At 50.7% G+C, this 14150-nt stretch overlaps 1 protein-coding gene across 2 annotated transcripts; it reads left to right on the top strand.

Annotated features, from left to right (window-relative positions):
* The first annotated feature begins 320 nt into the window (after window positions 1-320).
* Window positions 321-6562, top strand: LOC144735179 (uncharacterized). 2 transcript variants are annotated; one of them, XM_078617632.1, is made up of 4 exons: window positions 321-1511; window positions 1712-1847; window positions 2301-3180; window positions 6126-6562. In XM_078617632.1, the coding sequence occupies exons 2-4, from the start codon at window positions 1766-1768 to the stop codon at window positions 6331-6333; spliced, it is 1170 nt and encodes a 389-aa protein (XP_078473758.1). In that variant the 5' UTR covers window positions 321-1511; window positions 1712-1765; the 3' UTR covers window positions 6334-6562. The 2 variants fall into 2 exon arrangements, with proteins under 2 accessions (XP_078473758.1, XP_078473757.1); XM_078617631.1 differs by having other exon boundaries at window positions 321-1847.
* The last annotated feature ends 7588 nt before the right edge of the window (window positions 6563-14150 follow it).

A 14150-nucleotide genomic window follows, 5' to 3' on the forward strand; every position in this document is an offset into this window, starting at 1 on the left:
CCCCCCCTCACCCCCCATCCTCACTGCCCCCCCCTCACTGCCCCCCCCCTCACCCCGCCCCTCACCCCCCATCCTCACTGCCCCCCCCTCACCCCGCCCCTCACCCCCCATCCTCACTGCCCCCCCCCCTCACCCCCCCATCCTCACTGCCCCCCCTCACCCCGCCCCTCACCCCCCATCCTCACTGCCCCCCCCTCATCCCCCATCCTCACTGCCCCCCCTCACCCCGCCCCTCACCCCCCATCCTCTCTGCCCCCCCCATCGCCCCCCCTCACCCCGCCCCTCACCCCGCCCCTCACCCCGCCCCTCACCCTGCCCCTCACCCCGCCCCTCACCCGCCCTTCCTACTGCAGAAATAAACAAAACAACGCACACAAAGACAAAGGTCCCCCGTGTATCCTGCGCAGGCTGTTGGGGCAAGCGCTGTCAGCGAGCGCCTATTAAGGTCGGCGCGGGGCTCGGGGTGGGGTGGGGGGAGGGGTCCAGACACACAAATACAGACGAAGCGACCCGTGTAGCCTCTCGCAGGCTGTGGAACACAAACTGTCTTTGAAATACACACACACAAAGACAAAGCTCCCCCGTATAGCCTTTAACAGACTGTTGGGGCAAGTGCTGTCAGCGAGTACCTGTGAAGGCCGGCACGGCACACGAGGGGGTGGGTGGCCAGTGCCACGCCCGGCCGCCTTTGTCTCCCCAGTGGCGATGTTTACACCCTGCACAGATACACCACGCCCTTCTGCCCGGCGCACAGAACAACAACAACCACCACCAAAGGCAAAGCTAAAGCTCCGCCGTATAGCCTTTAACAGACTGTAGGGCAAGTGCTGCTAGCGGGCACCTATGAAGGCCGCCACGGCACACGAGGGTTGGGTGGCCAGCAACCACGCCCGTCCGCCTTTGTCTCCCTCGTGGCGATGTTTACACACCACCGCACCAGGTACTCATTTGAGGCTGAGTCGACCTAGGGGAGGCCCAGGTACCTGTTCAGATATTCGTCACTGATTATTGGTAGCCGTGAGCGAGAATCGAACTCAGATTATGGGGTTTGTAGTGCAGCGCGCTAACCGCCGCACCACCGCTCCCCACAACAACCACCACCACCACCGCTCCCGCGTGATATCTGCGGACTTCTCATTCTATGAGTGCTCGCGATTCAATTACAGTATCCATGTTACATTTATATTTTTAAAACACTGTGAATGTAGCAGCTTCAAGTGGCCGGATAAGGTCACGTTAATATATTTATATAACCATTATCATCAGCGGCCATGGTAAATTCACTGCTGTCACTCTAAAGAAGAACCATTGCCCTAAACGTCGCCTATTGCATATTTTATTTCTCAGTAGGGACGGGTACGAACGTCACAAGACATCTGGACCACACTGTTAAGTCGGATTGTTATTCGCGCTACGGCCCGTGCGCGTGTGTTCGTCTCGTCCGTGGGAAAAGCGCTTTATAGCTCATCGGATTCCTCCAGTGCAATCTGTGGAAGAACGTAATCAACCAGGTAGGGTGTTGACTGTTGTGTTTGCCGACTCTCTGTGACGGACGCTGAACTTCTTTCGCGTCGCACGTGGCCAACCGCGCTCGTGTCGGAGGTTCGGATGGCTCTTTCATTTGTACCTGATGATGATTGCGTGTGTTGCAATAGAAACGTCGTATGCTATAATTGTATTTATTGTTCTTTCTACGTGACTTTACCGAAAGAACCAAAGAGTAATTCCTGCAGTCACGAAAGCTCCAAATGAAGTTTTAGTCTCGATGGACTCGATGCGATGGACGAGTCCTGCGAATCGACGGGAGTCGATTCGCAGGAACAGGATCATTGCATCACGCGCTAAAGGTTGGTGGCAGTGGGGGAGGGAGGGGGGATTTCGAGGGCAAGGGGGGGGGGTTGAGAGGTTATTGTGTGGGGGCGAGATAATGGGGGGAGGGGGGGGTTAAGAGAGTGGTGGGGTGGGGGGTTGTTGGGGGGGAGTGGGGATGAGAGGCTAGGGATAGGGAGGGGTGGGATAATGGTGGGGGCAGACAATTGAAGACTTTGGGATGGCAATTGATGAGGGGGTGGAGAAGTCTGGAGGGGGGGGGGGGCATTGTGTGTGGGGTTGATGGAGGGAGGAGATGTGCGGGATATTGGATGGGAGTGCGGTGGGAAGCTAATGGACGGGTGAGGAGGAGGAGGAGGAGCGGGAGGTGGGGGTGGGGTGAGGGGAGGGGGGGTCAGGGTGGATGGGGGGCGTCACATCGCGCTCGCCGCTCTCATTCCGCGCACGTTCCGCCTCCCTCCCCGTGGCAGGTGCAGCAGCAGCAGCGGCAGCAGCAGCAGCAACGTCGCGTTTCGCTCCTCCGCCCGTGGGCCGCCTCGAGCTCGACCCGCCTCGAGCCGTCGACTGGAACGACGCCTCCGTCACGTGGTGCCCCCCCCCCCTCGCTCGTCCGTGCGCGGTGCTGCGCGCATCGCCATCAGCAACATCAGCACCGCCGTCACCACGCCCCACGCCTCTGTCGCGAGCATCTCCCCCTCCTCCAATCGTCGTCATCATCATCATCATCTCTATCACTGACACCTTCACCACCACCATCACAACCGTCAGGTCCATCACCAACCGCAGCACGCATCTCCGATTCACATCACCCATCATCCTCACTCACATCCTTCATCGTTACCGGCTTCGTCACACACGCCCATCATCCATACACCCATCTCCATCATCACCACCACCACCAAAATCATTCATCATCCATACACCCATCTCCATCACCACACGCATTCACCTCCATCACCACCACCACCGCCCATCATCCATAACCCCATCGCTGCTTCCTCGCTATATCTCATCTCGCTATTTGCCCGCGGGGAGGGGGGGGGGTGCCGGTCGAGACGCCGTGGTGATGTCGGCAGGAGAAGCGAGCCCCGCGCAGGTGGAGAATGGAGCCGAGGCGGCTGAGACGGGAGGAGCGGGAGGTGCATCAGGAGGCGGTGGGGCAGGAGAAGCTCCCGTGGACCCCAGGGAGCTGGAGGAGGCGTTCCGTCGCTTCGCGCTGCACGGTGACCCCAAGGCGAGCGGCGCGGAGCTGAACGGCAAGAACTGGGCCAAGCTCTGCCGCGACTGCCGCGTGGCGGACGGGAAGCGCGTGACGGCCACGGACGTGGACATCGTCTTCTCCAAAGTCAAGTGAGCGAGCGCCACGGCACCCGTGGTGATGCTGATCGTGATAATGTTGGTGCTGGTGGTGATGTTGATCGTGATGCTGGTGGTGGTGATGTTGGTGATGGTGCTGTTGGTGGTGGTCACCATGGGGATGGTGGAGGCGGTGTACGAGGTGATGGTGTTAAGATGGGATCATGGTTTGGGATGCTGATGGTGGTGCTGGTGGTGCTGGTGGTGCTAGTGGTGATGTTGGTGCTCGTGGTGATGTTGATGCTGGTGGTGGTGATGATGGTGGTGCTGGTGGTGATGTTGGTGATGGTGCTGTTGGTGGTGGTCACCATGGTGATGGTGGAGGCGGTGTACGAGGTGATGGTGTTAAGATGGGATCATGGTGGGGATGCTGATGATGGCGGTGATGTTGGAGGTGGTGGGCCAGGTGTGGGGTTCCGGTAGTGTAGCAGTTAGTGCGCTGCGCTACGAACCCGGCGACCCGAGTTCGATTCCCGCTCACGGCCAACACCCAGTGACGATTATCTGAACCGGTCCTTGGCCTCCCCTAGGTCGACTCAGCCTCAAATGAGTACCTGGCGCAGTGCGTAAATATCGCCACTGGGAAGACAAAGGCGGCCGGGCGTGGTGCTGGCCACCCACCCCCTCGTGTGCCGTTCCGGCTTTCATAGGTGCTCCTCGCTAACAGCACTTGCCCCAACAGTATTTTACGGCTATACGGGGGACCTTTGTCTTTGGTGTTGGTGGAAACGCTGATGGTGCTGGTGGAGAGAGCAACGATGGTGACGTTAGCCACCAATGACGACGTTGACATTAGACGATGGCTGTGGATGATTGATGATGACGATGCTTTTGACCTTATCCGCCACAAAGGTTGGCAGCTGACGACGATGTTGACGACGATGATGAGGATGACGACGTTCGCCATTATGATGACGGTCTCCCTGCAACGATATCAATGTGACACTCCAGCCATGAAAACGACAGCAGATGACAACGGAGGGGAGGCCTTCATTCATCCAGCGGTGGATTGACCATGGCTGATGACAACGACATCGACGTCGACGACGTTATCCACACATCGCAGTTTCAATTAATCGCTTCGGGCGCGCCTGATTGGTCGGCTGTCCGTGCGCGCACGGACGGACGCTGAACTTCTTTCGCACCGCACGTGGCCAACCGCGCTCGTGTCCGAGGCTCGGACGGCTCCGTCGGTCCTCGGGCGCCGCCCTGCGGCAGCTGGGGCTGAGCCTGCGTCACTCAGAGATCGATCGATCGCTGCGTCACTCAGAGATCGATCGATCGCCTCGCTTAAGCTCATGACGACAGCCACGTGAAATAACGCGCACGGCAATGAGCCGCAGCCGTAGGCGGTGGTGATGTTGGTTATGTTGTGGATGGCGATGTTGGTGATGTTGTGGATGGCGATGTTGGTGATGTTGTGTATGGCGATGTTGGTGATGTTGGTGATGTTGTGTATGGCGATGTTGGTGATGTTGGTGATGTTGTGGATGGCGATGTTGGTGATGTTGGTGATGTTGTGTATGGCGATGTTGGTGATGTTGTGGATGGCGATGTTGGTGATGGTAGTGGGGAGCGGCGGTGTAGCGGTTAGCGCTACGCTGCGCTACGAACCCGGCGACCCGAGTTCGAATCCCGTTCGCGGCCAACAGCGGTGACGATTATCGGTCCTTGGCCTCCTCCCCTAGGTCGACTCAGCCTCAATTGAGTACCTGGAGCGCTGTGTAAAAACATCACCACTAGGGAGACAAAGGCGGCCGGGCGTGGTGCTGGCCACCCACCCCCTCGTGTGCCGTTCCGGCCTTCATCGGTGCTCGCTAACGCACTTGCTCCAACAGTCTGTTAAGTCTATACGGGGATATTTGTCTTTGCTTGGTAGTGGAAGTGGTGGAGGTCACCGTGCTGATTTTGGTGGTGATGTTGGTGGTGGTGCTGGTGGTGATGATGGTGGTGATGGTGGTGTTGGTGGTGGTGATGGTGGTGCTGGTGGTGGTGATGGTAGTGGTGCTGGTGATGTTGGTGCTGGTGGTGGTGCTTGTGGTGGTGGTGATGGTGCTGGTGGTGATGATGGTGGTGATGGTGGTGTTGGTGACGGTGGTGATGTTGGTGGTGGTGCTGGTGCTGGTGGTGATGATGGTGGAGATGGTGGTGTTGGTGGTGCTGGTGGTGGTGATGGTGGTGGTGATGGTGGTGGTGCTGGTGATGTTGGCGCTGGTGGTGGTGCTGGTGGTGGTGGTGATGGTGGTGGTGATGGTGGTGGTGCTGGTGGTGGTGATGTTGGTGATTTCTATATATATCGTCCCTCACATTAAGCATCGTGGGTGCATATCATAAATATTTTTTTAAATTTTAATTATTGACTACTGAAAATAAATTAATGAAGGTGTCCAGTTTGCCCCGACCTCCCCCCAACAAACTCCGCCCATGACAGAACCAACGAGCGGACCCCTCCCTCGCCACCGGCCTCATCCCCGATCAGAGACCCTCGACTCTCTCTCTGTGTGCCCCCCACTATCATCCCTCTGCTCCCCTACCCCCCTCAATCTTCACTCCTTTCTCTCTCTCTACGTATGCGCCCCACCTTTATTTATATGAAACTAAAACTAGTTCTAAAAATATTTGATTTTAGCAGGTAAGTCCCCCTGCGCTACGTAGCTCTCTGCTATCGCAAGTGGCAGCTCAGCCAAGTGGCTTGTCACCTAAACATGGAGAGCAGCAGCAGCAGCAGCCAAATCATCTAAACGCGTGATGTTGATTCGAAATGTGCATGGACAAACCGGAGGACCCGGAGAAAAATCCACGCGACCACGGGGAGGGAGAGACACGCAAACTCCAAATACACAGCAGCAGGCGTCAGAGTAGGGATCGAACCCACGACCTCCTGTGTACTAGGCGAGGTAGTCAACATCCTTGCCTTGCCCCCCCCCCCCACTCCCCAGGGAGCGCACGGCGCGTGTCATCACGGTCCCGCAGTTCCTGTCGGCGCTGGAGGAACTCTCCCGCAAGCGCTTCCCCAGCCGTGAGCCGGAGCACGCGCTGAGGGGGGTCCACGGCCTGGTGGCGGGGGGAGCGCCCGCCATCGCGGGGGTCACGGTACGGCAACAACAACATCAACAACAACAACAACATCATCATCGTCAAGAATAACAACATCATCAGCAACATCATCAGCAATATAATCAACAATAACAACATCGACAACATGAACAACATCATCAACATCATCAACATCATCAACAACATCAACAATAACAACAACATCCACAACATCATCAACAACAACAACATCAACAACAACAACACCCGCCAGGGTCACCCAGAATGAGGGGGTCATTCTGTGCCCCTGGGTCTCACCCAACCGCCCTGCCCCCTTCTGTCGCTCATCAACGGGAGGGGGGGGAGGGGAGGGGGGGGATCTGCCCTTGGGGGGCTCCCAGAACCTAATGGGGGGCACTGACAATCACAACAACAACAACATGACAACAACATGACAACAATAGCACAACAACAAACAGCGGCATAACCGCAACACAATCACAACAGCGTGGACAACAGCATTACAAACACAACAACAACATCAACAGCACAATAGCAGCACCGTTACACGCTCAATAACATTACAAAACTAGTAAGTTAAACGATGTTTACCAGGTAAGGCCCGCTGAGCTGTGTGGCTAGTTTACAGAAGCGACGACCTGGCTTACTGGCTATCATCACCAATGATAGCCCAAGGAAGTGGAAATGTATCGCAGCCGAGTAGTCTAAACGCGTGACGTTGATTCTAAATGTGAAGGGAAAAACCGGAGGACCCGGAGAAAAATCCACAATACTTCACGCGCGATAATACGCGCACAATAATACACACACGATAATTAGTGATGCACGATTCATGTTTTTTGGGGGGCTAAGGCCACGTAACCATGCGACGCGGCCACCGTCACCCTTCACTCAATCGCTGGCGATGCTGAACGCCGGCGCGGCCAGACCCTGCAACTCCACTCACGTGCAACGCTCAGCAGCGTAGCGAGCATGGGGCAGGCACGGGGGGTGCCTTGATCCCCCCCCCCCGCCAGCGCCGGATGAAGCGAGTGCGGGGCCTCTAGCGAAAGTTGTTATGAAGGGGCCCTACGTAAAAAAAAACATAAATATTAAAACACATCCACTGGTTAACTTGCATAGTAAAGTAATTGTGTTTTTTCATTTGCTATACAGCCAGGTAATACGACAAATCGCTAACCTTAAACACCCAGTCGTTCGTAAAAGTTGAAGGCGGTATGGTACTATAGTAATAGAGCAAGTGCAGAATCACTGAACCGGAATTGGTAGCTTGGAATCATTTAGCGTGGGGCCCTTGAAAGTGCGGGCCCGTAGCATATGTAGCTACTTGCATTATTTTATACAATATTATATATGCATTGATTATACTTTCTGGAATCAATGTCTATATTGTACTACACAAAGTAACCACCAGATGGCGACATCGCATCGCTGCCCAAACCCCCGACTCGAATCTCTCGCTATCCTTAAATCGTCTCACCTGGTTAAATCATCTCTCCTGGTTAAATCGTCTCACCTGGTTAAATCATCTCTCCTGGTTAAATCATCTCTCCTGGTTAAATCATCTCACCTGGTTAAATCGTCTCACCTGGTTAAATCGTCTCACCTGGTTAAATCGTCTCACCTGGTTAAATCATCTCACCTGGTTAAATCATCTCTCCTGGTTAAATCGTCTCACCTGGTTAAATCGTCTCTCCTGGTTAAATCATCTCACCTGATTAAATCGTCTCTCCTGGTTAAATCGTCTCACCTGGTTAAATCATCTCACCTGGTTAAATCGTCTCTCCTGGTTAAATCGTCTCTCCTGATTAAATCATCTCACCTGGTTAAATCATCTCTCCTGGTTAAATCGTCTCACCTGGTTAAATCGTCTCACCTGGTTAAATCGTCTCACCTGGTTAAATCGTCTCACCTGGTTAAATCATCTCACCTGGTTAAATCGTCTCTCCTGGTTAAATCATCTCACCTGGTTAAATCATCTCTCCTGGTTATATCGTCTCACCTGGTTAAATCGTCTCACCTGGTTAAATTGTCTCACCTGGTTAAATCATCTCTCCTGGTTAAATCGTCTCACCTGGTTAAATCATCTCTCCTGGTTAAATCGTCTCACCTGGTTAAATCATCTCTCCTGGTTAAATAATCTCTCCTGGTTAAATCGTCTCACCTGATAATTGGTTTTTTACCCTTCTATCTGGCAACAAAACTGACACCTTTTTACAAGGAGTCATGTTTGCATAGACCGCAATACCTGCAGTCATAATACAAACAAAAGAACATAACTCTGATAATGTGCACTGTCCTTGAAGTTGATTGGTCCACACCCGAGACAGCTTTCCTTAGAGCCTAGTCTCACATGGGTTGGACCAGATGACGCCAAAAGGCGCACAACTCAAAGACAATGCACCATCAGAGTATGAGAGCTCGGGGCAAGCATCTACACTATGGGAACCTCATTTGCCAGTAAAAATATGATAATTGGTTTTTTACCCTTCTATCTGGCAACAAAACTGACACCTTTTTACAAGGAGTCATGTTTGCATAGACCGCAATACCTGCAGTCATAATACAAACAAAAGAACATAACTCTGATAAATCGTCTCTCCTGGTTAAATCATCTCACCTGGTTAAATCGTCTCTCCTGGTTAAATCATCTCTCCTGGTTAAATCGTCTCTCCTGGTTAAATCGTCTCTCCTGGTTAAATCATCTCTCCTGGTTAAATCATCTCACCTGGTTAAATCATCTCTCCTGGTTAAATCGTCTCACCTGGTTAAATCATCTCTCCTGGTTAAATCATCTCTCCTGGTTAAATCATCTCACCTGGTTAAATAATCTATCCTGGTTAAATCGTCTCACCTGGTTAAATCGTCTCTCCTGGTTAAATCATCTCTCCTGATTAAATCATCTCACCTGGTTAAATCGTCTCACCTGGTTAAATCATCTCTCCTGGTTAAATCATCTCTCCTGGTTAAATCGTCTCTCCTGGTTAAATCATCTCTACTGGTTAAATCGTCTCACCTGGTTAAATCGTCTCTCCTGGTTAAATCGTCTATCCTGGTTAAATCGTCTCTCCTGGTTAAATCGTCTCACCTGGTTAAATCATCTCTGCTGGTTAAATCGTCTCTCCTGGTTAAATCGTCTCACCTGGTTAAATCGTCTCTCCTGGTTAAATCGTCTCACCTGGTTAAATCGTCTCACCTAGTTAAATCACCTCTCCTGGTTAAATCATCTCTCTTGGTTAAATCATCTCACCTGGTTAAAACGTCTCACCTGGTTAAATCGTTTCTCCTGGTTAAATCATCTCACCTGGTTAAATCGTCTCACCTGGTTAAATCGTCTCTCCTGGTTAAATCGTCTCTCCTGGTTAAATCATCTCTCCTGGTTAAATCGTCTCACCTGGTTAAATCATCTCTCACTGGATAAATCGTCTCACCTGGTTAAATCGTCTCTCCTGGTTAAATCATCTCTCCTGGTTAAATCGTCTCACCTGGTTAAATCGTCTCACCTGGTTAAATCATCTCTCCTGGTTAAATCATCTCTCTTGGTTAAATCATCTCACCTGGTTAAATCGTCTCACCTGGTTAAATCGTTTCTCCTGGTTAAATCATCTCACCTGGTTAAATCGTCTCACCTGGTTAAATCGTCTCTCCTGGTTAAATCGTCTCTCCTGGTTAAATCGTCTCTCCTGGTTAAATCGTCTCACCTGGTTAAATCATCTCTGCTGGTTAAATCGTCTCTCCTGGTTAAATCGTCTCACCTGGTTAAATCGTCTCTCCTGGTTAAATCATCTCTCCTGGTTAAATCGTCTCACCTGGTTAAATCATCTCTCCTGGTTAAATCGTTTCACCTGGTTAAATCGTCTCTCCTGGTTAAATCATCTCTCCTGGTTAAATCGTCTCACCTGGTTAAATCGTCTCACCTGGTTAAATCATCTCTCTTGGTTAAATCATCTCTCCTGGTTAAATCATCTCACCTGGTTAAATCGTCTCACCTGGTTAAATCGTCTCTCCTGGTTAAATCATCTCTCCTGGTTAAATAATCTCTCCTGGTTAAATCGTCTCTCCTGGTTAAATCGTCTCACCTGGTTAAATCGTCTCTCCTGGTTAAATCGTCTCTCCTGGTTAAATCGTCTCTCCTGGTTAAATCATCTCTCCTGGTTAAATCATCTCTCCTGGTTAAATCGTCTCACCTGGTTAAATAGTCTCTCCTGGTTAAATCGTCTCTCCTGGTTAAATCGTCTCTCCTGGTTAAATCGTCTCCTGGTTAAATCGTCTCTCCTGGTTAAATCATCTCTCCTGGTTAAATCGTCTCTCCTGGTTAAATCGTCTTTCCTGGTTAAATCATCTCTCCTGGTTAAATCGTCTCTCCTGGTTAAATCGTCTCTCCTGGTTAAATCATCTCTCCTGGTTAAATCATCTCACCTGGTTAAATCGTCTCACCTGGTTAAATCATCTCTCCTGGTTAAATCGTCTCTCCTGGTTAAATCGTCTCTCCTGGTTAAATCGTCTCTCCTGGTTAAATCATCTCTCCTGGTTAAATAATCTCTCCTGGTTAAATCGTCTCTCCTGGTTAAATAGTCTCTCCTGGTTAAATCGTCTCTCCTGGTTAAATCATCTCTCCTGGTTAAATCATCTCACCTGGTTAAATCGTCTCACCTGGTTAAATCATCTCTCCTGGTTAAATCGTCTCTCCTGGTTAAATCGTCTCTCCTGGTTGAATCATCTCTCCTGGTTAAATCGTCTCTCCTGGTTAAATCATCTCTGCTGGTTAAATCGTCTCTCCTGGTTAAATCATCTCTCCTGGTTAAATCGTCTCTCCTGGTTAAATCGTCTCTCCTGGTTAAATCATCTCTCCTGGTTAAATCATCTCTCCTGGTTAAATCGTCTCTCCTGGTTAAATCGTCTCTCCTGGTTAAATCGTCTCTCCTGGTTAAATCGTCTCTCCTGGTTAAATCGTCTCTCCTGGTTAAATCATCTCTCCTGGTTTAATCGTCTCTCCTGGTTAAATCATCTCTCCTGGTTAAATCGTCTCTCCTGGTTAAATCGTCTCTCCTGGTTAAATCGTCTCACCTGGTTAAATCGTCTCACCTGGTTAAATCATCTCTCCTGGTTAAATCATCTCTCCTGGTTAAATCGTTTCTCCTGGTTAAACCGTCTCTCCTGGTTAAATCGTCTCTCCTGGTTAAATCATCTCTCCTGGTTAAATCATCTCACCTGGTTAAATCGTCTCACCTGGTTAAATCGTCTCTCCTGGTTAAATCATCTCTCCTGGTTAAATCATCTCTCCTGGTTAAATCGTCTCTCCTGGTTAAATCATCTCTCCTGGTTAAATCATCTCTCCTGGTTAAATCGTCTCTCCTGGTTAAATCGTCTCACCTGGTTAAATCGTCTCTCCTGGTTAAATCATCTATCCTGGTTAAATCATCTCTCCTGGTTAAATCGTCTCTCCTGGTTAAATCGTCTCTCCTGGTTAAATCATCTCTCCTGGTTAAATCGTCTCTCCTGGTTAAATCGTCTCTCCTGGTTAAATCATCTCTCCTGGTTAAATCGTCTCTCCTGGTTAAATCGTCTCTCCTGGTTAAATCGTCTCACCTGGTTAAATCGTCTCTCCTGGTTAAATCGTCTCTCCTGGTTAAATCATCTCTCCTGGTTAAATCGTCTCTCCTGGTTAAATCAACTCTCCTGGTTAAATCGTCGCTCCTGGTTAAATCGTCTCTCCTGGTTAAATCGTCTCTCCTGGTTAAATCATCTCTCCTGGTTAAATCGTCTCGCCTGGTTAAATCGTCTCTCCTTGTGAAATCGTCTCTCCTGGTTAAATCGTCTCTCCTGGTTAAATCGTCTCTCCTGGTTAAATCGTCTCTCCTGGTTAAATCATCTCTCCTGGTTAAATCGTCTCTCCTGTTTAAATCATCTCTCCTGGTTAAATCGTCTCTCCTGGTTAAATCGTCTCTCCTGGTTAAATCGTCTCACCTGGTTAAATCGTCTCACCTGGTTATATCGTCTCTCCTGGTTAAATCATCTCTCCTGGTTAAATCATCTCACCTGGTTAAATCGTCTCTCCTGGTTAAATCGTCTCTCCTGGTTAAATCGTTTCTCCTGGTTAAATCATCTCTCCTGGTTAAATCATCTCACCTGGCTAAATCATCTCACCTGGTTAAATCATCTCTCCTGGTTAAATCGTCTCACCTGGTTAAATCGTCTCACCTGGTTAAATCGTCTCTCCTGGTTAAATCATCTCACCTGGTTAAATCATCTCACTTGGTTAAATCGTCTCTCCTGGTTAAAGCGTCTCTCCTGGTTAAATCGTCTCTCCTGGTTAAATCATCTCACCTGGTTAAATCGTCTCTCCTGGTTAAATCATCTCTCCTGGTTAAATCGTCTCACCTGGTTAAATCGTCTCACCTGGTTAAATCGTCTCTCCTGGTTAAATCGTCTCTCCTGGTTAAATCATCTCTCCTGGTTAAATCATCTCTCCTGGTTAAATCGTCTCACCTGGTTAAATCATCTCTCCTGGTTAAATCGTCTCTCCTGGTTAAATCGTCTCTCCTGGTTAAATCATCTCTCCTGGTTAAATCGTCTCACCTGGTTAAATCGTGTCTCCTGGTTAAATCATCTCTCCTGGTTCAATCATCTCTCCTGGTTAAATCGTCTCTCCTGGTTAAATCGTCTCACCTGGTTAAATCATCTCTCCTGGTTAAATCGTCTCTCCTGGTTAAATCGTCTCACCTGGTTAAATCGTGTCTCCTGGTTAAATCATCTCTCCTGGTTCAATCATCTCTCCTGGTTCAATCATCTCTCCTGGTTAAATCGTCTCTCCTGGTTAAATCGTCTCTCCTGGTTCAATCATCTCTCCTGGTTAAATCGTCTCTCCTGGTTAAATCGTCTCTCCTGGTTAAATTGACTGTCCCGGGCCCCCGTTTTGGTGGGCGTTGGGGGGCATGCTTTGACGTCCACGGTGTCAAGAGGGACCCAAACGGTGTGCAGTTTGCCCCGGGCCCCGAACCTTCTCTCCGCCCATATATGGATGGCCCTGTGGATTAATCAATCAATCGATCTCCATTTGACGTGCCGATATCGCCCTCGATAAAGGAGGCATCGGTGCAGATTGCAGCGGAACGTGAGCGGTTCCAGGGGGAAAGGTGAATAATAACAGAAATCCTTTCATGCCCTCCACCGCCACCACCGACTGAGCAAAGATAAAGAAAGCCCAGCCGTGCACGACGAGTAGCGAACGAGAGGCAGGCAGTGAATACAAACACGTGAAATGAACAGAAAGAGACAGTTTTTTTCTTTCATTTCTAAACGCCAGGTTTGTGTGTGGGTGGATCACACGCAGACGGGCTGTGAGGCTCCCCTGGGGCATCGCGACGTGGCGCCGTCTCCTGGCTCGTCGCGGGTACGGAGGCACAGGCGATGAATGGTCTGTTCTGTACGGGATAGGGGCCGTCCATAAATGACATCACGTAACTAGTGGGGGGGGGGGGGGGGGGGGCTGACTTTTTGTGACGCCGTATGATGAGGGGGGGGGGGGTCAAAAATCGTCCAAAATCGCGTGACGTCATTTATGGACGGCCCCATAAATCAGGGGTCGCCAACCTGCGTCTCTTTTAGGACTGTCCCCTTTGTTGCTCTTTGGCTGCCCCCTCGCGCGGGCAGATGTTTGTTTTTCAACTAAATATACTATATTCGGTTAGTTACATTCTACAGGTGTAGTACAGGCGGTCTCCGCTTTCACGACGCCACACCGCGTCCCTTGGACCCCCGTCGTAAAGCGGGCCCTGCCGTCTGTGTTCTGCCTTCTGCCTTCTGTGTCGGTGACAACAATGCGTGCAGTCAGACTGCAGAGAACTCGGGGGAATAAAAATCATAGCTCCGTGCGGGAGGGGGGGACCCCCCCACTAAATAGACTC

Source organism: Lampetra planeri, chromosome 54 (assembly GCF_965212315.1).
Source record: "Lampetra planeri chromosome 54, kcLamPlan1.2.h2, whole genome shotgun sequence".
NCBI lineage: Eukaryota > Metazoa > Chordata > Hyperoartia > Petromyzontiformes > Petromyzontidae > Lampetra > Lampetra planeri.